The sequence below is a fragment of the Nuphar pumila genome, chromosome 3 (assembly GCF_984573655.1).
Source record: "Nuphar pumila chromosome 3, dmNupPumi1.hap1.1, whole genome shotgun sequence".
NCBI lineage: Eukaryota > Viridiplantae > Streptophyta > Magnoliopsida > Nymphaeales > Nymphaeaceae > Nuphar > Nuphar pumila.
The window spans coordinates 48322974-48347545 of NC_143251.1; the positions used below are offsets into that span (position 1 = coordinate 48322974).

The 24572-nt window shown below is 38.1% G+C and overlaps 1 protein-coding gene across 2 annotated transcripts; it reads right to left on the reverse strand.

The window, feature by feature from the left end:
• Positions 1–128: 128 nt before the first annotated feature.
• On the reverse strand, positions 129–22610 carry LOC149842843 (dual specificity protein phosphatase PHS1-like). 2 transcript variants are annotated; one of them, XM_089999488.1, is made up of 12 exons: positions 22486–22610; positions 22217–22306; positions 21984–22111; positions 5225–5429; positions 4549–4725; positions 4225–4385; positions 3036–4113; positions 2379–2525; positions 2072–2299; positions 964–1121; positions 567–881; positions 129–421 (listed from the first exon to the last, which is right to left on the reverse strand). In XM_089999488.1, the coding sequence occupies exons 1-11, from the start codon at positions 22510–22512 to the stop codon at positions 575–577; spliced, it is 2706 nt and encodes a 901-aa protein (XP_089855614.1). In that variant the 5' UTR covers positions 22513–22610; the 3' UTR covers positions 129–421; positions 567–574. The 2 variants fall into 2 exon arrangements, with proteins under 2 accessions (XP_089855614.1, XP_089855613.1); XM_089999487.1 differs by having other exon boundaries at positions 129–881.
• Positions 22611–24572: the final 1962 nt, after the last annotated feature.

A 24572-nucleotide genomic window follows, 5' to 3' on the forward strand; every position in this document is an offset into this window, starting at 1 on the left:
TGTTGCCTCCCAAATTGACTAACCCTGCACAAGAATTGTGCCGAAAAGCGAACATCAAGAGAATCCTTGACGATCTATACACAACTAGATGTTAGGGATAGTAAAACCATGAAGATCAACAAGTTTCCTTTGGTCGCTTAACTGTTTGAGCCATGAAGATCTTATTACTTTCCCGAAGCAATAAATGGATTTAAGATACAACAGCTAGTAAGAAAATTACTGGGGTGACTGACGATCAGTCTATGCTGACAAACACAAAGCGCCCCCACCAGAGCATGCAACCAGTTATCCATTTTTTTTTAACGAAGCCAAGGGAATCCTCCATCACAAACCACACATTGGCAGGCCTCCAGTTGGTAAAACCCTTGAGGCAGTCATACCAGCAACAAAAAGTTATGGCTGATGATACCATGGAATTTACCTGCAAAATCCCTTTTTCTACATCACCTCTCTTATGACAAATTGATTTGCTTATGAATTAGCCATCCTTCCAAATAGACGAAGATAAGAAGATCGAAAAATGGTTGCTGACACTGAGTTCCGTATGTTTTGGAGATCATTCTCACCTTCCCACTCAACTTATCTTTACGGCACCAACAATCTTCTGGATTTCCATTATCATTGCACTGTCAACACTTCCTGAAGAAATATTCTTATGCATCTTCTGCAAATGAAGCTTCATCGAGCTGCTGCTCAGTCCAGCATTCTTCCCACACATCGGGCATACCTTCATCATTAGCCTCCTCTGCTGCCACTCCATTGAAGCTTTCCCGTGCAGCTTTTTATCAAGCTCCAACAGTATCTTTTTGAATCCATCATTGGGCTGGGCACGTTTATGAACCATATTAAGCTCATTCCATGCCTGTAGTAGAGTGAGGTGCCTGCAGAAAATGAGATCAGATGTTAGCTAAGGGTCTTTTTTCACAGATTTTTCAAAGTTATGGTCAACAGTATAGGTCTTACTTCCTCAGCATCAGGTATGCAAGAAGGACAGTGGCACTTCGACTCTTTCCTTCGAAACAATGAACAAGAACTTTGCCACCCGACCGCTCAGCCTGTTCAATGAAATCTGAGCAATCCTCAAAGAGATTGTTGATCTTTGCATCATCTGTATCACAGATCTGCAGAACAGAAATCACGTCATGCTAACTGTGGGATGCATTTCAGCAACTAAGGGGAGAAATCAGCCAAATTAGTACTTAGAAAAGTTAATGTTTATAAGCCCTATCTTGCCTACCGAAAAAATGGAAAAAGGAATATAGATGGCTGTTGGTTGGAAATGATGACAGAAAGGTTAGAATCATGCCATTGAGTGAAGTCTCAGCTAAAGAGATTTAATTACGTATTCACAAGAAGCTTAGAATTGGAAAGAGCATGTCCATGTGCACCACATGCCTAACTAAACTCCAGAATCACACGTCTTTGTTTCCTTGCCTGAGGTTAGCATGTCACTGAACTGTGGCAACAGTTTCTATGTAGTCCACACATTATTGAGGATTCTTAGTTGAATTTGTTGGATATGCTCAAGCATGCACCTGTTTTTTATTTGTTTGGCATAATCTTGAGAATTATTTGTATGTTTTCAATATTTTTTAGCATCCACACAATTGGTGGCACCTGACATGAGCCAGATATGGTGTCAAGGACCACCTTCCAACAAATACTCAAAGCTCCATTTTACCATTCACATTATAAGAAGAATTTTCATGGGAAGGTTTGAAGCATTGACTCCAAGAAGGCAGTCATCAGGGTCTCATCAGATTTCAGCAAACCCATGCTGAATCCTACTCATCAGAATATGGAAGAATTTATGGCAGAATGGGCCAATCTGGTCTTCCACAAAATCTTTTGGCCAGACAACCTAAATAAACAAGACATTCAGAAAGGGCCAAAAATCCTGTTTGACCTAGGGAAGCTTTTGTAAATTCAAGGGATTCAGGTGCCAATATGATTAAGAGGTATGTTCCCTAGCAATTGATAAGTGCATCAAGACACATGAAGAAATGCTTAGATCCTCACATATTATTAGACAAAATGAAATGGAACTGCAGAGAAGGAGCACAAATCTTACAGAGAAGTTCTTGTACTCAAAGAGTTCGTGAAATTGAGAGTCTGCTTGTCCGACTTCATTTGAACATAAGCATAGTATGTGTGTGATACCCAAGTATTGGAGGGTGTGCATAGATCTTGCAGCTAGTGCTCCACCGATAAACAAATTACCTGTAATTAGAGAAGGCCTGTCGGTATTTGCAGCATCAGTAATCAAGGCTATCCTTTCGAGAATGTGTTCAAGCCTTACCTGCACAGAACTGCGAAACTTAGTTTTAAAGAAAAAAGAAATGTTTAACAGCACTTTTCTAGGTGATATGAAGAAACACCTTGAGTTCATAAGCATCAACAACACTCTGATTGTCAGCCCCCTCAAAGAAACCACTATTGAAGTTGTTATCTTGGCAGAGCTTCACAACATCTACTTTAAGCGTTTCATTCCAATGTTCCAATTCTCTACTAAGCTCAGCCTCCACCTGAGAGCAAATCGGAAGAAAATAAAGTTAAAAGGAAATTGAGAAAAATATAAAGGTATTATGTGCTTTCCATCATAACTATAAAAACCAAATATGGGTAAGTACATTTTAAATTTGAATCAAGTTGTACCTGCTAACCAATGGTTCCCGTGGTGAATTTTAGGTCAAACACATAACTTGTTCATGGTTTATTTTAAATAAGTGGACAGATCAACATGGTTTGGTTTACCAAAAAGGGAAAATGTTGGTAGTGTTTTCAAAAAATATGAGCAAGTTGTATACAACATTTATCTCAGAATGAAGCAAGTTATCTTTGACCTACATGTAAGATTAAAGCAGGTTTCTTTCCAAAACTAACAGTAGAGAAAGTTCAATGGCTTGCTACCAAAGATTGTCAGTAAGGGGAAGATTACTTCAACTTCACAGAGATTTTAAATATAATTTAACATTTACTTGCCATGCTTATAACCTAGACTTGAATCTCACAGACACTGTTAAGAGTTCACATACCTTTGCAATTTTGTGGAAGTCACGCAGCTTAATGGTCAGACGAAGACTACGGAGAGCCTCTCCACCCCCTCTAGAATACCTTCCATGCCAATTGTCTCGCAAGACAGGAGATGATGAATAAGAGCCATCTCTAGACCCAGATGAAGATGACTTGGGAGTCGCTCTCTGCAGTTCAGACTCGACCAGGTCTGCACTAGTTTCTGTCACATCTCGCTCCTTGTTAAGAGGGGAATCAAAACCGTAAATAGATGGTTGTGACAACTCAGAATTTGGAAAATAGTCTTTTTCGCAGTCCCCCAATGAACTTCTGTTAATTATTGATAAAAATGATCGAAGAACGAAATCCAATCTCTGGTAGAGTGTCAAAAGGAATATATGGAATCCCTGTAATTCTCTCAGAGCAGCACGAAATCCTCCTCGAAACTCATGGACAATAGGTGCTGAATCTGCAAAACTTGGATCTTGCAGTGCAGTACCTTCTTCCGAGACTAAAAAGCCAAGCTTACCCCCAGTAGTTTCGTACAATAGGTTCCCAGAGAACTCAAAACTGTTGAGAAGGAGCTCAACCAGCTTGGGATACTGCAGTTGGTCATTTGCACGTTTCCCAGCAGGAGGTCGGCGAGGAACACCAGTGTCAATTGCTATGACCCGGAAAGAATCATATTTGGAATCCTCTATTACCTGGTTTCTGATAATATCAGCAGAATCAAGTGAAGTAGTCATCAATTTAGACAAATCTGAACTTTGAGAAATCAAAGGAGATTTACACGGACTTATTCTACCATCAACCGAACAGTATCTTCTCCCTTTCTGAAAAGATTTAGATGCCCTATTCCTTCTTGGTATATAATCTAAATCTTCCTGAAATATTGTTGAATCAATCAAGTCAATTTCCTCTGCAAACAACAGATTAGAAGAGTTCCCTCGCCACCCAAGCAAACGACAAGGAAGTCTGTCTTCGTTTCTGAGCACCAGATCCAGCATCAAAATCCTGCCAAGTGCTGCAGCAGTCTTTTCAGCCACAGGTTGTGAGTCAAATGCATTTATACTGTCAAGAAGGGGTGTACCATGTATGTAACTGTCAAAATATAAACAGTGTCAGTTCATATACCATATATGACTACGTTAATGGGCTGTGGGATGGTTGTAACAGTTACAAGAGCAAAACAACAGCGTTAGATGGCAGTACTTCATTAGAAGGAGGCACCGGCTCAATTCAAGAGCTTCTAACAGCTCTGAACTTGTCATTTCACCAATTTCATCTCCATCTGTGGTTGCCTTAGCTTTAGCTTTGTCTGCAGCATCCTTGACCTGCTGCCACTCAGAACTAGAATTATGGATCACTCTGGCCTGTATCATTCATATGAAATAGATATTATTGAGACCACAAAAATCAATGTTAGAAAATTCTCAAGTATAACATACAATTATGGATCACCCTGGCCTACATCATATGAATGGATGTTATTGAAAACCATAAAAATTGACATCAAAATGTTCCCAATATACATACCTGTGGTGTTCGAACTCCTAGCCATTTAGAAAACTCGTAACCCAAACGTTCTGATTGAGTGGCCATCCTTGAGGAAGAGAACTTTATTACTGCAGCTCCTTCCTTCGGTACAAGGTTATCTTTGTCAATCCTACCAAAAAGAGCAAAGAAAACAACCCCTCCTGAATTCACAGTCACCTGCAACCGCAAAGGTTCACCAAAGTAAACACATTAATGCTTTTATTGTGGAAAATACCCCCCAAAAAATAAAACTCAGCATCTACCAAGTAGAGTTCAAGGTTGGCTCGATGAACACGTTAGCACAAGAAATAATAAGCTCAAGAAATCAAAGCTAACTAAACCAGCAAAGAGGTTGCAAATCATAACCAAAAGAAGTTTAAAAACCAAAAGCTACTTCATCAATGAAATGGATAAGATGAAGTGACATACTTCTAAGGAACAAGGCACCAACTTAGGAATTCTTGAGCAAACTTAGCATGTAGTAGGCAGTTATACGTTCCATTCTGTACTGTTTACCATTAGGATCATTTCTTAGATTATCAAAGCTAACACTTCTTAAGGGAAACATTATGAGGACCATCTTTGTTATATTAATGCACTAGGTTTTGCAGTCCAAGTTGTAGGACCTCTACTGAAAGAATCATCCAATATCATACATAAGAACGACCATAAGTACCTCAAGGGCTTTGTTCATTTCATCTTCAGACTGTTCTGTGCTACTGCTGTGCTCAGTATGGTGTAGAGAAACAAGCATGTCCCAAGAAAATTCTGCCGACTCAATATCCAAAACTGATGCATTTCCAAGTCTATCCCACAAACTGATGTCTTGGGCTTTTTCAGATGACAAGGAGTTCCCGGAATCAGAATCTGGATCTCGTGTACTGCAAAAAGCAAAAAGATCGAGAATTAGAATGAAACAGCCTTCACGAATGATGCACTGAGTTGCTATCAAGGCTAACAACCTGGGCAACATAAGCAGGAGCTATTCACAAGCAGTTTCCACAGTTCTGGAAACAACTTTAGTTATGATGCGTCTTGCTTTTGTGTGTCACCATGCATGTGAATGCGCGTGGGTGGCATCTGTGTGTGTTGTCTGAGATTGAATTTACTGGATTGCAATTTCCAGAAATCTAGGGAATCCTTTTGAGAAAAATGAGTGCAATATACAACTTTGCAATATAACTATGATGGTGTTATCCAAGACAAGGCACAAATGTGGAATTTTGAATTGATTAGGTGCAATGAGAATTGGTTAGATTGTTAGCCTTGAAGCTTATAGTCCTGCTCTAAGTCACACAGACACGGCATGTAGGTAGCCATACCCGTGTCGACACGGGGGTGGGCACGCCGCAGGTCGGGTCCCGCACTGCACCGGGTCAGGTTGTGTGTTAACAACTCTGGTTTGACCAAGGTCAAAGGGGCGGGCCATTTTGGTCGCGCCCCACCCAAGAATGATGTCATCCACATATACCACCATAACAACTATACCTGAGTTAGTTTTCTTAATAAATAATGTATGGTCCGCCGCCGACCTATTAAAGTCAAACCTTGACATCACTTCAAACAACTTTTGAAACCATGCACGTGGACTTTGTTTCAAATCATATATCGCCTTTCTTAATCTACACACCTTCTGACACTCTCCCTCAACCTCAAAACCAGGAGGTTGTTGCATGTATACTGTCTCAGACAAATCCCCATATAGAAATGCATTTTTCACATCTAATTGACACAAACTCCATCCATGGTGAACAACTACGGAGAGAACAAGACAAATGGTACCCATCCGTGCAACAAGAGAAAAAGTTTCAAAGAAATCAATACCATAAGTCTGAGTATACCTTTTTGCTACTAATCTGGCCTTGTACCTTTCAATAGAACCATCTGATATGTACTTTATTGTATATACCCATTTGCATCCAACAATGTCAGCATCCACTGGGGAATCAACTAGATCTCATGTATGTTGAGACAATAAGGCATCCATTTCTTCTTGCATAGCCTGCTTCCACTTGTTATCGAGCTCTGCTTGTTGATAGTTCAAAGGAATAGTTTCAGCAGATAAGGCTGAAATAAATGCTTTCATCTGATTTCCAATTCGGGCATCAGACACAAAATGATATGGGATATAAGGTACATTGTCGGGTCCCCTTCCGGAGAGCGATTGGCCTGTTATCATCATCATGAAGGTCACAGTTGTCAGTAGTACTTACCTCAGGAGAAGAAGAAGGAAGGCCTTGGAGGAGATGGAGTTTTACGCACATATACCAATGGAGGATTATGAAACCGTGAGGAAGATAAAGTTTGGTTAGGTAATGAGGGCACAGATTCCAAAGGAAAATGAGGTACAGGAAGTGAAAAAGAATCAGCTGGATCAACTTGCATCTGAGTACTGGTACTAGAGTAATATGGAATGGATTCCAAGAAAGATACATCCGCACTGACATACTCTCGCCGAGAAATTGGATCATAACATCGATACCTCTTTTGATTTTTAGGATAACCTATAAACATGCATTTTGTAGCTTGAGCAGCTAATTTATCATGGTCAGGTCCAAGTTTGTGCACAAAACAAACACACCCAAATATTTTAGGTGAGAACGAGAAGAGTGGGACATTAGGATTTAGGATATGTAGCGGAATTTGATCTCCCACGGAAGATGAAGGCATGCGGTTGATCAGATAACAAGCAGTGATAATCGCATCACCCCAATATATCGCAGGAACATTGGATTGAATCATAAGGGTACGTGCGACATCAAGGAGGTGCCTGTGTTTGCGCTCAGCCACACCATTTTGTTGAGAGGAATATGCACAAGTAGTTTGGGGTTGAATACCATGGTCTTGATAAAATTGCAACAAGGCTTTGGTTTTGAACTCAAGAGCATTATCAGTGCAAACAATCTTGACAACAAATTCAAATGCTTTCAAAAATTCAGTTGAAAAGTTTCAAAATTGTCGATCTTTCGGATGAAACCTTTGAAAATCTTTAAAAAGGAACCCAAATGATCGCACAGGGGATCCCGGATGGGACTCTGTTTTCTCCTATCTCTCAATCTCCTTTCCTCTTTCCCGATCTACCTTTCTTCATGACCGCATTACGATCATCCTCCCTCTTTCTTTCCACTGCCGTTCAAGAAACAAACCTCCAAAGGGCTGCCTTCAGGAGATTCGATTCACACGATCAGCTTTCAACCAAGCGGTCCAGGAAGGTTGATCCATTCCAGAGAAGAGTGCCAAGGGGACGCTATCCTCTTTGCAATCCATTCCAGAGATTGAGTTTTTCTCACTCTCCAGCCACTCATTTCCAAGGATCAGCATCCAGGAGGCGTTTAGTTGAGTGATTAGGTGAGAAATCATCTTGTATTGGTAATTTCTGTGAATTAAGCCTCATTATTACAACATTTGCATTGTAAACCCATTACATTCGTTGATGCGATTTACATTTATGGTCGTTCATGCATCAAGGATTGAGGATGCCTCGCAATGGCATCATCGAACCCTCAAAAAGATAGGTTTTAGCTGCATTTGGGCCTGATTTGTTTTCAAGATCATAACCCTTATAAAACAATAGTTGTTTGTCAATAAAAGGTTTTTCAGGTTCATATCCAGGTCTTTCTTTCATTATATGTCATTACTTTCATCAAAGTTATCATAAAATCAGTTTATACAGGAATTTCTTTTATGTTACAGATAATCTTGTTTTATTGAAGTTTCAGTCTCATGTCTGTGATCACATTGTCATTTTCATGGGTTTTCTTTACTTTTCTTATACGTTCTTTTATCTAATTTCAACCTGGCATAACTCTTTTGCATTTCATACATACCTACATTTTCTTGGGTTAGGCGTCTGTAGGCCATAACGTCAAGCGACATCCATGAGGATGAATCGTACAGTAAAGAATGCCATTAACCAAGGCATTACATTTAGATTCCCTGTGAATTTTAATTTTGGTTGTCTATAACGTCTTATTAATAATTGTGGATATCTGTAACGTTTCATGACCTCAAAATGTCAAAAAAAAAATTATCTGTTACTAAGCCATTCACTATAGCATTTACTCTGCTCTTGTGCATACCATTCATCTGCCATCCCTGTTGCATAATCCGCTTAAAGTTTTTATGTCTTTGAGCACCTCACTTATCACTCACATATTTTCTGATTTTCTGAGTTATATTCAAATTTCTGTGGGTGTTTGCTTTCTAACCCAGCTTACATCTTCACCTAATGTGATTAAATCTGGTTTCATCTAGCTTTATAATTTTAAGTAATCCATACCTGCATGCTTATATTTTCTCCTTTTGCATTCATTTAATTAAATGGAATCTAAACTCACGATGTATCATTATAGCTCAATAGGCATAACCATTATCGATCTATCAGTTCTACGGATAAAGGAACCTTCATGATATAATACATTTTCATTTGATGGCACAATATGTCTCTGTGTTTGTTTTCAGAATCTAATAATTCTGCAAAATTTGCGCCTGGTCATGAAATTTCTCATTTCTTTTGTAACATATGCTCCAAGGCGGCAGACCATACTGAGTTTTTATTTCAAGAATTAAGGATTTGATAATACTTGGAATTTCAGATCTTTCTTTTATTAAAAACACCCACGACAACTTAGAAAAATCATCAACAATAACAAGATAATATCGACACTGAGTCCTGGTAGGAATCTTACTAGGACCCCATACATCTGCATGAAGAAGTTAAAAAAATTTATGACTGGACTGACTCTGACTAGAAGGGAATGAACTCCGATGATGCTTGCCCAACTGACATGCTTCGCACTGAAATGATGTAGTAGACGAAATTTGAGGGAAGACATAACGAAGCTTTGACAATGAAGGATGACCAAGACGATGATGTCACTGAACAGGACTGGATGAGTATTCTACTGCAGCATAAACATTGACCACTGGATGATGTAGGTAGTAGACTCCATTTTCTTCATAGCCTCTACCAATCTTCTTCCCCGTCAGCAAATCCTGAAAATGACAACCCATCGGGTCAAATATTACTCTACAGTTTAGTTCTTTTGTAAGACAGCTAACAGAGAGTAAACTTTGAGGGAATGAGAGAGCATGAAGAACATTTTTCAACTGCAAGGAAGAGGATATAAAAATATTTCCTTGACCAACAACTGGTGAGGAACTCCCATCTGCTAATGAGACTCCTCGATGAGCAGTAATATCCTTTAGATCTGAAAAGAAAAGCGAATTCCCACACAGATGTCTGGATGCACCAGAGTCAATAATCCACTTACTATCATTCAAATGAAGATGATCTCTTGTTGAGTAGGCCACACCAGCTACAGGAGAAGAGGAGCTTGAAGGACGACGAGCTATCAGCTCATCATATTTTGCTCGACTAAGGGTGATATTGTCACTTGCAGAAGTGTTATCATTTGCATTTGCTACCTCTAGTGTAGTAACATTCGTTTTTGGAACATTGGGCCTTGATGTAGAAGAGGTTGGCCGTCCATGCTTATCCCAGCAACGGTCTTCTAAATGTTCAGATTTTCCACAAAAAGTACATTGAAGTTTGCCTCTGCCTCCCATACCTCTTCCACGACCTCGTCCTCTAATAGTCTGAAAATTTCCACGTCCATAACTGGATGAGACAACTAGAGCAGATGACTGGGACATAGGTTGAGCTTGTGGAAGAGAAATCACAAGTCTACTCGGACGATTGTATGCATCAGCAAGAGTAGGTACATCGGATCCAGTCAACATTTGGACTTTTGCAACAGAGAATTCTGAAGATAAACCTATGAGAAACCGAGCAACCATAGTCTGTTCTTGATGATCCTTGTGCTGCGAACAACAAAAAGGCTTGTGGGCATTGAGTCTTTCAAATGCTGCTTTGACAGAGGCATAATACTGAGCCAAGGTCTGATCTCCTTGCTGCAAATTATATATCTCTTGTTCGACTTGCAGGATACGACTCGCATTAGTCTCTTGAGAATACGTATCTCGAAGGTTGTCTCACATCTGTTTGGTTGTATTATAGTAAATTAGACCATCTGCAATATGAGGTTCGACACTATTCATGATCCATGACATAACGATGTCATTATCTTCGTCCCAAGTAATATATTTTCCCACCTTTTCATTTGGTTCAGTTTCTAACAGAATATGTTTTCTACGATGTCCAGATACCAACATCATAAAAGTTCTGGACCACCTGGCATAGTTAGTTTCATTCAATCTCACAGAAGAACCATATGAGAAGGGATTTGCAAAAGCCTTATACTCCCCAATAGCATCATTTTTGGAATCAAGTTTCGAAGCTTCACCCATACTGAGTAGTATTAACAAGATAAGCGATATATTTGATGCTAATACAGCTGCAAAAAAAACAAAAAGTTCACTTTCTTAATCACTCAGATTTTTACTCTGGGATGTTCATCAAGCACACAACAGTTGACACAGGAACAACGTGTTTGATGATCACGCGTCAGCCAAATCCACGACAAGATAATACTGTTTCACCATATCAAAAATCAGTTCACGCCAGCAGAGCAAGAAAAATAGTGTGTTTCACGATCATATGACAACCTAATTCATGGCTTCATTAGGTTATTCAACCCACATCAGAAGCAATTAAAAAAAAATAGATCAGGAATGTAGTTTTGAGAGAACCAAAACAACATCGAACACGACCTCCAAGGACAAGATTACTTTGTTCAACTGCATACGACACATACATCCCACAACTGCTTAAAAAAAAACTTTCACGATCTGATATGAGCAACTGCACATGACACAGAAATCACACCAGCTCCCACGAAGCATGATTTACGGTAAGTCAACAAAAGAAAAAATAATTTTCCCGACATCCAGATCCTTAGTCTGATAGAAAACACCCAACTCTGTCGCAACCAGATTCAGTTGACACGTTGTCACCGTGACCCAACTCTGCCGCAATCAGATTCAGTTGACACCACCATCACCGTGACATTTAGATCTGGTTACAGATTTGTGTCATCACAAAGATCTGTAATCAGATCTATGCAATTAGAAGAAGAATAAGAAATACGCACACCTGTTTATTGTATAAAAAAAATTTCGAGCCTTTTTGGTGTAGGTCGATCAAGTGCTCACGCTCCTGAGATCCACCGCTCTGATACCATGTGGAAACTTATCTGAGGTGCACCAGAATCGAGGCAGAGAGAGAGAGAAGTCGGTTGAGAGAATAGAGAACTAGTTAATTTTATTAGGGCTAATCTCCGCATTAAATAGAGAGACGCCACTATATAAAAAATTACTTACACGTCCCTCTTTATTTATGAAATATCAAATAACTTACCTTTTAGAAGACTTACGCTTAAAACCTCAACAGGACAATTAATCTCAATACCTACTAGACTCCGATATTTGGTGGGATCATGATATAACTCTCCATCTTGTGTGCTCAATTTCTGATTAAACACACTAGGAGTAGTAAGGAGTTTGCAATCCTTCATTCCAGCCTTCTCTAATAGATCCAGGGTGTATTTGTGTTGAGTCAAAGCGAGCTTGTCTCCTTGTTTATCCACCTCTACTCCAAGAAAATATCGGTCTCCAAAATCCTTCATCTTGAATCTCTGACTTAGAAGATCTTTAGTCTCTTGAATATGGCTCTCACTACTTCCTGTAATAATTATATCATCAATATATATCAACAAGAAAGTAGTAAACCTCATACCTCGAAGGATAAAAAGAGAATGGTCCAATTGTGATCGATGGAAGCCATGTCTTTGAATCTCTAAGGAAAAAATTTTAAACCAAGACCGAGATGCTTGCTTCAAGCCATAGAGTGCTCTCTTTAATTTGCAGACATACGCTTTAGGATCCCCTTCTGTATACCCTGGTGGTTGCTGCATGTATACCTCTTCTTTCAAGTCCCCATGGAGAAAAGCATTCTTCACATCTAACTGGCTTATTCTCCAACCATAATCTACAACTAATGAGAGGACAATCTGAATCATGCTCATTTTCACAACTGGACTAAAAGTCTCATCATAGTTTTGTCCAAACTCTTGTGTGAATCCCTTTACTACAAGACGGGCTTTGTAGTGCTCAACACTCCCATCTGATTTGTATTTGATCTTGTAGACCCATCGTGACCCAACAACATTCTTATCTGAAGGTCGAGGAACGACTGCCCATGTTTGGCATTGGTACAAAGCCTCCATATCTTCATTCATGGCCTAAATCCATTTTTTGGAATTAATGGCTTGATGGAGATGCTTAGGCTCACTCTCCTTCTCAATCTGCGACAAAAATAACTGAAAATTCATGGTGAAATTCTCATAACTAACCCACCTTTCAATAGGATGTCGAACTCTTTCTGATCATCGGACAAGAGGTGCCACTGTAGTAGAAACAAGAGAATTTGTGTCATTGGGTGAAGGAGAGGTAGGAGCTTCTTGTTCGCTATCATCCAAAGGCAAAGGGGAGTCCCTCTCTCTTCTCGTATAGACCTGTCGAACAAACTTATTAACTTCTGAAGGCACTAGACTCTTTACTTCCTGCACTCCTCTATTTCCCTCTTGACAGGATATCTCTTGAGCACAGGAGGAAGAGAAGCCACTGTTTATCTCAGAAAATAGCTCTGCACTGAGCCATGGATCATAGAAGGGCATATTCATATTAGTCTAGGCAGAAACAACTTCTCCATATCCAAAACCATTTTAATCAAAAACCACATTTCTAGAGATCTTGATTCGCTTGATGGCAGGGTCATGACTCATAACACTTGTATCCTTTATGATGATCTGCGTACCCAACAAATTTTCACTTTAATGCCTTCGCCTGAAACTTATTACGCAGAGAAGAGTCAATATAAACAATAGCATATACAACCAAAGGCTCTTAGTTCATCATAATTAGGATGCTTCCCAAATAAAACAAAATAGGGCGATTTATTGTCCAAAATGTTCATGGGTAGACGATTGATAATGTGAATGGCAGAATGAAATGCCTCTGTCCATAACCCCATTGAGAGATGACTTTCATGCATCATGCTCATAGCGCTTTCAACGATATGGCGGTGCTTCCGTTCTGCAACCATATTCTACTGAGGCATATGCGGGCAAGATACTCTACCATTAATTCAACTATCTTGAAGGTAATTAACAAAGTCCCGAGAAGAATATTCCCCTCCACCATCAGAGTTTTAATGAAAGCATGGAAGTGACAGAAAATAAGAAAGACATCAGATTTATTTTTCATGAAGTATATCCAAGTGAAATGAGAGAAATTATCGATGAAAATAACATAATATCTACTGCCAGAATTAGAAGAATTTGGGGTTGGCCCCCACACATCAGAATAGACAATTTCAAAAGGCCTTGAAGATCTTTCATTTATTGAATAAAAGGAAAGAACATGACTCTAAAATAGTTGACAGCTCAAACATATTTTATCATCTAACCTAGAGTTCAAGCTAGACTCAGGAATAAGTCCATCAGACACGAGTCTTTCAACAAAGACTCGACTACAATGACCAAGAATTACGCTTATTACATTTATCCAAAGATTCCAAACTAAGCACACAGACACTTTCTAACGACATAGACTGATGAGACAACTTCAAGGCAGGCCGAACACAAGTGGAAGGATCCTCCTGGAAAACATACATATTTCTGCATCGTTCCCCTCTAGTGAACATCTCCTTCGTTTGTAGATCCTTCACATAAACAAAGGATGAAGTAAATTCAACAGAGAAATTGGTATGATCAACAAGCTTGGAGACTGAAACAATATTTTTCTTGATATTTGGGGCATGGAGGACATTTGAAAGATGAAGGAAAGAATTAGATTATTAGACAAAGGAACAAAAACATTTCTAATGTGAGCAATGTGATAGTGTAATCTATCTCCAGTAACAATGCTACTTTTTCCAAAATAGGGAGCTAAGGTAGAGAACTTACCAGCATTACCTAAGACAGGAGTAGCTGCCCCTGAATCAATGTACCACACCCCTTTATCATTGTGCTTCAAATCAAGTTCGGACAACGTGACCAATAGAAGCTCTGTCACATCTCCCCCAAGTTTCGACAAACTCTCTCCTTTTTGAAACTTTTCTTTATTTTGTGGACTGTGCCAACAGTTGGCTTTGATGTGACCTCGCTTGTTGCAGAAGTAACATGTGGGTACATTTTTTGCATTGAAGTTAGGTGCAACATTTGGAGTAGGCAACAACCCATGCCCCCCTTGAATACCTCGCTCACGTCCTCTGCCGCCACCGAAATTGCCATCTCCACGTCCCTGACTAAAAGAGACTCCAGTGGCAAGAACCTGCCCACCAGTCTCATGTGACATCCCCTTCAAAGTCATCTCATATTGGAGTAGTTTTGTCTGCAAGTCCTCAAAAGACGGTAAGTCTGGTAGACACAACAGTGAAGTCGAAAGCACATAAAATTCTGGCCCCAATCCATTCAAGGTCTGCCTAACTGTCTTTATCTGCCACCTTATACCCCACAATTGCTAGTTGATCATTGATGCTCTTGACCTGGTTCAAGTACTCTATTATATACATGGAGCCCTTGGTAAGAAGTTGAAATTTGCGCTGAAGAAATGAGATCCTAGCCTCTGATATCTTAAGAGAGAGTGGAGGTGATAAAGGCGACTGCAGCTTGATCACGTTTCATCCAAGTCTCATATTTTAGGATTTGGCACTTGCTATGTAGAGGCAGCCCCATTCCCATTCTTGGTTTCCTGTATGACAATTTCTGGAGGGGCTGGAATTGATCCATTCAGGTGTCTAGAAAGACCTTGACTCTTAATGAATGGAAGAATTTGTCTTTTCCTAAGTCAAGAAATTTGAATTGGTAAGTTTTTCAAAAATAAGTTGACCAAGAAAATTAGATGAGAGAACAAATTGAGAAGAGAAATCCATGACTAGGCAGGAAATCAATATCTGTGTGTGCAATCTGTATGTAGACTTTCGCAGTTCACGATGCAGCAAAACAAGGTTTGTCTTCCTTTGAGTGTTTTCCCTTCTTTTTTTTTAAGAAAAAAAAGCACAAGACAAATCTGATCTGATTTCATCAAAAGGATGTGAACTGCGAGTCTAATATGAAAACTGCACACAACAGATAATGATATGACAAAAACGTGTGGACAGATCTGCAAGTCTGCACATACAGATGGGGCACGAATTTATCCAAGTGGAGACACTAATTAAAGGAGATAAAAAGAATATTAATCAGACATCATGTGAGAGAGGAATATTGATCAGAGGAATCGAGGGAAAGAAAGCTCAGGAAAAGAGAAAAGAATAGAGGAATCAAAAGAAGACTTAGAAAAGAGAGAAAAGATCTTTTGAGATACCTTCTCGAGAAACTCTCAGCCCTAGGGTCAGATCTGCTTTGATACCATGTTAGAAATCACCAGAATCTGCTCACAATCAAGAAATTGCAGAGAGGAGAGAGATCGAGTTGTAACGGATCACGTTTTCCCCTAAAATGAAATTAGAGTGGCGTGATCTGATTCTATTCAATATAAAACAACACCCTAATACACAGTTTACAAGTATATCCTTATATACTACAGGTATTTACAAGTGTGTCCAATATTACACGTTGGACATGTTACACATATATGGGTTGGATTCGGATCCAGATCCAAACCCAAATACAATATATAAATATAAATATCGTACTCTAATACTTAGACTCGAATTTGAGCAAATAAGATCCTCGCTTTTATCTTCTTTCACTTCTCCACATCTAGAAGATGTTCTTACTAAGCTAAGTGGAGAAAAAACTCGATTAGAAATGAGCAAATCCAATCAAAGTGTTTTAGCTATGTTTTCAACCAAGGATGAGAATGAAAAAGCCTATACCATTTCTAAACTGGGAAATAATTTGAGGACTTACAAGTCTCTTCACTTCAACAAATTTCAAAATCAAAACCAAGAAGTGAGGGAAGAAGGTAGCCAAAGTGGAAGATGGAATCAAGGAAGGGAATATGAAAAAATTATTTGTCAATCTTGCAAAGAACCAGGACATATTAAGCCGTTTTGTCTAAAATGGAAAAAGAAGGTGGCCATGTCTACCACATTTCAACCACACAAGGAGGAGAGTCTATCTACTTCCAACAATGGAGCACTGTCGTTAATCAAGTTATAGAGGTCCTTCAACCCCTCTTCAATGGATCAATTTCTGGTGACTCCATATCAACTTCTTCTCCTCCCAGTAAGACTCTTTGGCTTTTAGATTCGGGTGCCTCTTTCCATATGACTCTAAATATTTTTGCTCTTTCCGAATACACAAAAAATGTATCACCTTCTTTTGTTTCAACCGCGGACGGCGCTTCTCTTGAAATCAAAGGAATTGAAAATTTTGAAAAACAAGGTTTTTTCATTCACAAAGTTAGATTTATACCAAAACTAAATTTAAATTTGCTTTCGGTCTCTCAACTCTTGGACCATTGGTGTGATGTCAAGTTCTCATCAAATAAGTGTTGGGTATGTGATCACCGGTCTGGGAAATTGATTGAAGAAGGCTTTAGAAAAGGAGATCTATAATGCATGGGGCTTCTATAAGTTCCAAAACATTTTTTTTTTGTAATCTTGCCTAACATAAAGATATAAATGTTTGGCATAAAAGACTTGGGCATCATAATGTCATTAAGCTTTTTTATTTACATTTTGTTAAAGATCTTTGTAAAAGTGACTTCACTTGTAATGATTGTATTCTTGAAAAAATGTGAAGTTTGCCTTTTGAACAAATATCTATGCTCACAAGTCACAACCAAACCATTTGAACTTGTGCATTCGGATGTATGAAAACCGATACCCGTTATATCTAAAGAAGGATTCACATATTATATCATTTTTGTTGATGATTACTTTACATATTATTAGATATACTTCCTTAAGCATAAATGTGAGGTTTTTGCATCCTTCAAGACCTATCATATATTAATTTAAAATCAATTTAATGGTAATTTAAAAATTCTTAGAACCGACTCCGGAGGTGAATATCTTTCTAATCAATTTAAAAATTATCTTGAAATTAATGAAATTGTTCATCAAAAGTCGTGTCCCAAAATACCTCAACAAAATGGTTTAGCCGAAAGAAAACATAGGCATATAATTGAAACCACTAGAACTTTGCTTATTTCTCAAAATATTCCTAAAAGATTTTGGGCCAAGACGGCTCTTGCATCTGTTTATCTTATAAATCGTTTTCCTTCAAAAAATTTAAATAAGATCTCACATTTTGAAATTATATACAAAAAAGAACCTGACTACAATAGGTTGAGAGTTTTTGGATGCAAATGTTTTGTTTTTACCGAAAAAAATGATAAACTTTCACCAAAAGTTATTTCTTGTGCATTCCTTGGATATTCTGAAACACAAAAAGGTTTTAGATGTTATAATATTAAAAATGATAAATTGTATATTTTTAGAAATGTAACATTTTTGCAAAATGTTAGTAGTTTTAAAGAATGTGAACCTCATGAAGATAATGTGGATTACTCATTTTTGTTTGAGTTGTTATCTAGAAATGATGTTGTTTCTAGTGATGATGAAATATTATATAAAAATGATGATGCGCTTAGTGATGATGAAAATATAGAAGAGAATAACAACTCTCATTATCAATCTCTTGAACAACCTACCGAAGTGAGAACATCTATTGATCCTATTACCTATACACATAGAGATAGTGATTTTTTTAGGAGTGCGATTGAAAAATATAGTCAAACTAATGAGCCAAACTCCACAAATAACCCAAATTCTCATAGGTCCAAAAGAGCTAGAAGAATTCCTACTAAATTTATATCCTATGAATCATTTTCAACTAAACATAGAGCTTGTCTTGGTGTCATTCATTCATACGTGGAACCTAAAAACTACAAAGAAGCACAAAAAATTGTAGAGTGGAGGAAAGTCATGGATAATGAACTTAGAGTTCTTAGAAAGGCTAAAACTTGGAAAATTCAAGATCTACCTAGTTGAAAGAAGACAATAGGATGTAGGTGGGTTTTTAAGGTCAAGACCAAGAGCGATGGATCCCTTGAAAGGTATAAAGCTTGTCTAGTTGTCAAGGAGTATAGTCAAGAATATGGAATAGACTACGACGAAACTTTTGCTCCCGTTGCGCATATGATCATTGTTAGGTGTCTTATTACCGTTGCCTCCATTAAAAGATGTAATACATATTAAATGGATGTTAAAAATGTCTTTCTAAATGGTGACTTAAATAAAGAAGTCCATATGGATGTTCCTTTAGGTATAGATGTTCCTAAAGGTAAATTTCTTCGTCTGCGGAAGGCTCTTTACAGTTTGAAACAAGCTCCCAAGGCTTGGTATAACTGGTTTAATAGTTTAATGATAGAAAATGATTTTAACTCATGTTATACTGACACTGCCTTGTTTGTCAAGAAATTCAATGCAGGAATCGTGATTTTATTATTATATGTTGATGATATGCTAATTACAGGAGACAATGCTAAAGGGATAAAAGGTATTAAGTCTATTTTAAAAGAAAATTTTGAAATGTCAAACTTAGGATTCTTGACATACTTTTTAGGTATAGAGGTTGCCTACTCTCATAGGGGTTATTTCTTGTCTCAAACTAAACTTGTATATGAGATTGTTAACCGATCAGAAATTACAGACGATAAAATTTGTGAAACCCTTAAAGTGGTAGAAACCAAATTGAAGATTGATGATGGTGTCCTTCTCCATACAAGCAACTTGTTGGATCTTTGATGTATCTTAGCATCACTGGACCTGATATTTCACATGTTGTACATATTGCAAGTCAATTCCAGCATGCTCCTACATGCGTTCGTATGAGTACAATTCTTCGAATTATCAAATATATAAAAGGAACTATAAATAAGGGAGTATTTTTATCTTCAACTTCTGAATTGATTCTAATTGCTTATACTGACTCTGATTGGGGAGGTAATCCAAATAACCGTCACTCCACCATTGGCTTTTGTGTGTTCTTAGGTGAATCAGTAATTTCTTGGAGGTGCAAGCTATAATTTTTAAGGTGTGGGATACCATGATTGAGAAAGTGCAAGCTATAATTTTTAAGTATGAAAAGAAAATTCTTGTCTTTGAAGACTCAACTCTTTATGATCATGTGCACAAGATATTGATAGTACGATGGGACAAGAGCAACACCCCTCTACAGCGTATTGCTCATTCACTGAATCCAAAGTACTATGGAAAAAAATGGCTAAGTGAAGGTGTTGATCGAGTGCCACCAGATAAAGATTAATGGTTAGCAAGAAATAGGGTTTTTTGTTTTAATAGAATTTTCAAGATGCAGAACAAAACATAAAAGTGCATAGTGAGTTTTTGAAGTTTTCTATAAAGGGGTTGATGGATAAAGATGATGACTATCATCCTATGTAGTGGGTTACATATGGATATGAGTACCCCTTACTTCAACATCTTGTGTTCACGCAAATATCACAACCTGTTGCATCTACCCGTTGTAAAACAAATTTGAGCAAATATGCACAAATTCACAACAATAAAAAAATAAGCTTACTAGCAAGCGTATATAAGATTTGGTGTTTGTGCATTATAATATTCGATTGCTTTCACGCAGCAAAGAAGAATATAGGTATCCAAATTATAGATTTTTGTATTTAGTTCTTTATAGTTTGTATATCAAGTTTTATACTTATATTGCATATCTAATACATAATTGATTTAATTTCTTTGTAGGCAACGGAGCACCGAGTTTTTAAATGTTAATGCTGAAAATTTTGATTTTGAAGGAGATCATGACTTGGAAACTCAGAACATGATATTAGAAGATCTTGTTCTTTCATCATTCATTAATATGGATGATGAAGAAATTGACGAGCTATGACTTTTTTGTAATGGCCTTTTTGGTTTTTTGGATTTTTTTGTCTTTTTGGTAAGTTTGTTATTTGTTAACTTGATAGTTGATACTTGGTACTATGTTTATGAATGTTTTTCTATATTTTTGTTTGTTAAGTGCTAATTGTTAAGTATTATTGTCTATTATTTATTTATCTGAATTTGTTATTAGCTTGTTATAACTTGTTTCTTAAATGTTAATTTGTTAGTTATAGCTTTAATTGTTATTGAAATTTGATTCTTTGAATAAAAGTTGTTTGCATGTTACTTGTTTAGTTGGTTGTTAAATGTTAAATTAATTTATGTTGTTGTCTTATTGAAAAAATGAATTTTGATTTTTTGAATTTATTTTGTATTTATGTGATATATATATATATATATATATATATATATATATATATATATATATATATATATCACCCGTGTCCCCATACCCACATGTTTTGGAATTGTCATGTCGTACCCGTAACCATGTGACATAGGTCCTGCTGTTCCCAATAGTGCAGAAGTATAACTTAACGCTAGAAACTAAGAAAAATGTAATTTGTGGCATACTAGGAAATGAGGTTATGATCTTTCTGTCAGTGAGAAACTCCAATATTAGAATAGAGTAAGTCATCTCAAAGCCTTAGTACATAAAACAACTGAATTGTGGGCTTATCTTTTGTCTACATGGGCTTATGGTGCACGACCTATGTCAAAAAAATGTCCTCTGCTCTAAGAAACAAAACATCCCCATGCACTATTTTGGTTGAGAGCACCATGATAATTGTCATATCTCGCACCCGAAGCAATATCCCGAGACATAGTCCACAGCCTGAGTCGTTGTTTGACAGCTTGGTCCGACCTTTTTCTTTTCCGTTTGAAATTCAGAGGGCTTTGAACTAGCATCATGAGTTCTTACCCTGATGGTGTGATAGATCTGGGAGCTTACATAAAATCACATTGGCTTCCTGGCCTTGTACAACAATAAAATTCGGTGCATAACCCCACTGAAGTTTCCTAGGCCTCAACCTCAACCCCGTATATGAAGTTTGTAAGAATCATTGATCCAGTTACATGGTTTTATGTGGGATAGAGTTAATCCCTGGCATTCTTGGTGCAATATCATGATCAAGTATAACAACTCCCCCGCCCCCCTCCTCACCGGCCGCACATTGGTGGGCCTCCGGTTCGTAAAACCCTTGAGGTCCCCCCTGCCCACCGGGGAGTACAGTCAGCTTCGACCTTGCGGCAAGGGACGCCACCTGTGCGTTTCCAACCTGTGATATCCCATCAACTTGTGACATTCACAAGTCGCCCCTACCAAATGAGCGGAGCCCTTATAGGCAATCAAGTATAACGACTGCAAACATAAAAACAATGCAAATTTTTCCGCATTGTAGAGCATGGAGTCATGATAACCCATAAGATCACCAAGAATTTCTGTAGATTTACCTATACATTCTTCAAAAGAATTGACTATGCAGAGAATTACTCTTTGCACTTGCATAGGATCACATGAAAAACTTAACTCAACAATTACCAAAGAAATTGCCTAGAACACGATATGTAGAAATCAAATGAGTTCAGAGGATACCATTCGCGATCAGAAGGCAACCAAACGGACATCGGTTCCACTTTGGGAGACCGGTTGGGAAATCCAGAAGCCCGATGGCTCATGCTCCGCCTACGAACCGAAGCCAACCATTTGGAGAATGCCATCACCTGATCGAACCAAAAAACCCATCAACATTCACACCAAAACCTTCCGAAAGCAGCAAAAGGATGAAGTGGGTAGGGGAGTTTTCTAGTCTTTGCTAGGAAACTCACGCAGGACGCAGATGGAAGCGTAGACGACGTGCTGGAATCCGAACAGACCTCATCCAGAACCGTGGACAGTTCCTTCTCCTCTTCACACTCCTGAAAAGAAACCCACAAGAGAAACCCATCAGATCTGAGCACACCAGGAAGGAAAAGATGGACAGAAACCCATCGGAAGAGAAAAAGAAAGAATTCCACATTGTTATCTTCCGAATTTGGATGAATGGTCAACAGATCCGGAGAGAGAGAGAGAGAGATCCGGAGAGAGAGAGAGAGACCTGGAGAGGAGGAGCGAGCGGGAGCATGATGGGGTTGGGGCTGGATGGGGGGGGGGGGGGGGGGGGGGCTAATGATTTCGTTTCTCCCTCCTTTTCCTCTTTCCACTCCTTCCCCACGCTCCCTTTTCCTCTGCGGGCGGTTGCTTTTTCAGACTAAAAATAAAGCGTTGTTTGATTTCTCTTGGTTTTGGTCCTGCTTTTTAATTTTTCCAAATACAGGTCCGCCAATTCTTTTTCAAATCTAAAACCTAAACTCAACTGCCTGTGGGTCTGTTCATTTGACATAGGATGGGTACCATCCTACGTTCAATTCAAGCCGTTCAACCAACTGTTAAGATTGATCCACATTCTCACTTGGATGTGGACTGATCTTAACTGTCTAGACGCATCATTTGCACGGCTAGGATCAAAGTATCCTATGCCAAAGGATGAGATCATTTTTTAAATCAACTGGCTATTTGTGGTTCGCACCCACTTTGCCATTTGGTTTTTACTTTTCACAAACAACCTGCAATGATGACCCATGGTAAACCTGTTTCACATAAGTTTGACGTGGTAAAAAAAATGGTGTAAGGATACGATGGGTTATAATATCTTTTCTTTTCTTTTCAGTAGGCCAAGGAAAAACTCCACTTATCATCAATCGATTCTAGTTGATAAAACCCTAATTGTATGTTTAATGGATTGTTCATAGTTGGACCAAATGAACAAAAAGAATGGAACAGAACATTGGTTTTGTTAGTCATGTAACAACTGTTCCAAGTCTAACGTTTGTTTGGACCGTACTCAAATGCTATGTTCCAAATGTCCATTGTTTGACGATAATGTGTGGACAACTTGGACAGACGACAAATCTCGCCTTTTCCACCACGCCGGCAGCAGATCTCGCCTCCGACCTTTTGGCAACATCGGAAACCCTAGCCGGGAACCCGTTCTCCGAAGGATAAGTCCCCTTACCTACAAAGAGTACACCCAGGTTCGACCATGCAACAAAAGAGATCACCCATAGGTTTTGAACTCGTGATGTCTCATCAATTTGGCGATGAAGATAAAAGGATGATGGATTGTAATACTTTGCACAGACAAAAATGCATATTTTGCTGCAAAGATAAATACGAAGGAACATATGCATAGTCTTATATAATGTACCTTTAAAAAGGGTTGTAAACGGATTGGATTTCGAATCCCAAAATACATTGAGAAGTCAAACAGGTTCGGATTTGGGACAGCCAAATTTTGCAAAGTTGGCTTTCTAAATCGGACCCCGCTTGCAACCCAACCTTTAAAGGATATACAATGCATCACATAAAAACACTAAATACCTATCTGAAGGTATTAAAAAGTACTGCTGGTAAATGAGCAGAGTTTGAAGCGTTCAAGATTGGCTCATTCTTGTGGTAAGCCAACAGAGTTTTAGCTCATAATGACCTGATGCTAACTTGAATTAGCCTATATATATATATGGTCTATCCTCTAAATATTGTGGCTCACTTTTGATGTTTTGGAAATGTTTAGAGATGTAATATTTACATTTCCAAAACATCAAAAGTGAGCCTCAATATTTAGAGGATAGACTATTTCAAAATACCATTTTCAACATACTATACATAAAATTAAAATTCCCCTATTATTCAACATACTGTAGATAAAATTTACTACCCCTATAATTTAAACATGAAACATACAAAATTTCATACCCCCATATTCCATACTATAGATTAATTTTACAATCCCATGACCAAAAGGTCATAGGGGCACTCTCTCTCTCTCTCTCTCTCTCTCTCTCTCTCTCTCTCTCTCTCTCTCTATATATATATATATATATATATATATATATATATATATATATATATATATATATATTGTGCAATAAGATTTTGTCTCTAAACCTATTGCATGAAAGACAAATACTTCAATCATTTGTTATATATTATACCATATGATCATATGATGTACAGTATATCAAAAATATATTTGTTATTACTTCATGAATTTATAAGAGCCAAGCTTATCTGAACATTTATTGTTGCTGTTAAACTTGCCGAGCTTATTCTATGAGTTCAAATGAGGTCTTTAAGAGCCAACCA

Coding starts and splice junctions, on each gene's coding strand:
- LOC149842843 (XM_089999488.1), bottom strand. CDS start 22,512: ATGCTCCCGCTCGCTCCTCCTCTCCAG. Junction 22,112..22,216: donor CGCTTCCATCTGCGTCCTGC/GTGAGTTTCCTA, acceptor TGGTTCGATCAG/GTGATGGCATTCTCCAAATG. Junction 4,386..4,548: donor TAGGAGTTCGAACACCACAG/GTATGTATATTG, acceptor TGAATGATACAG/GCCAGAGTGATCCATAATTC.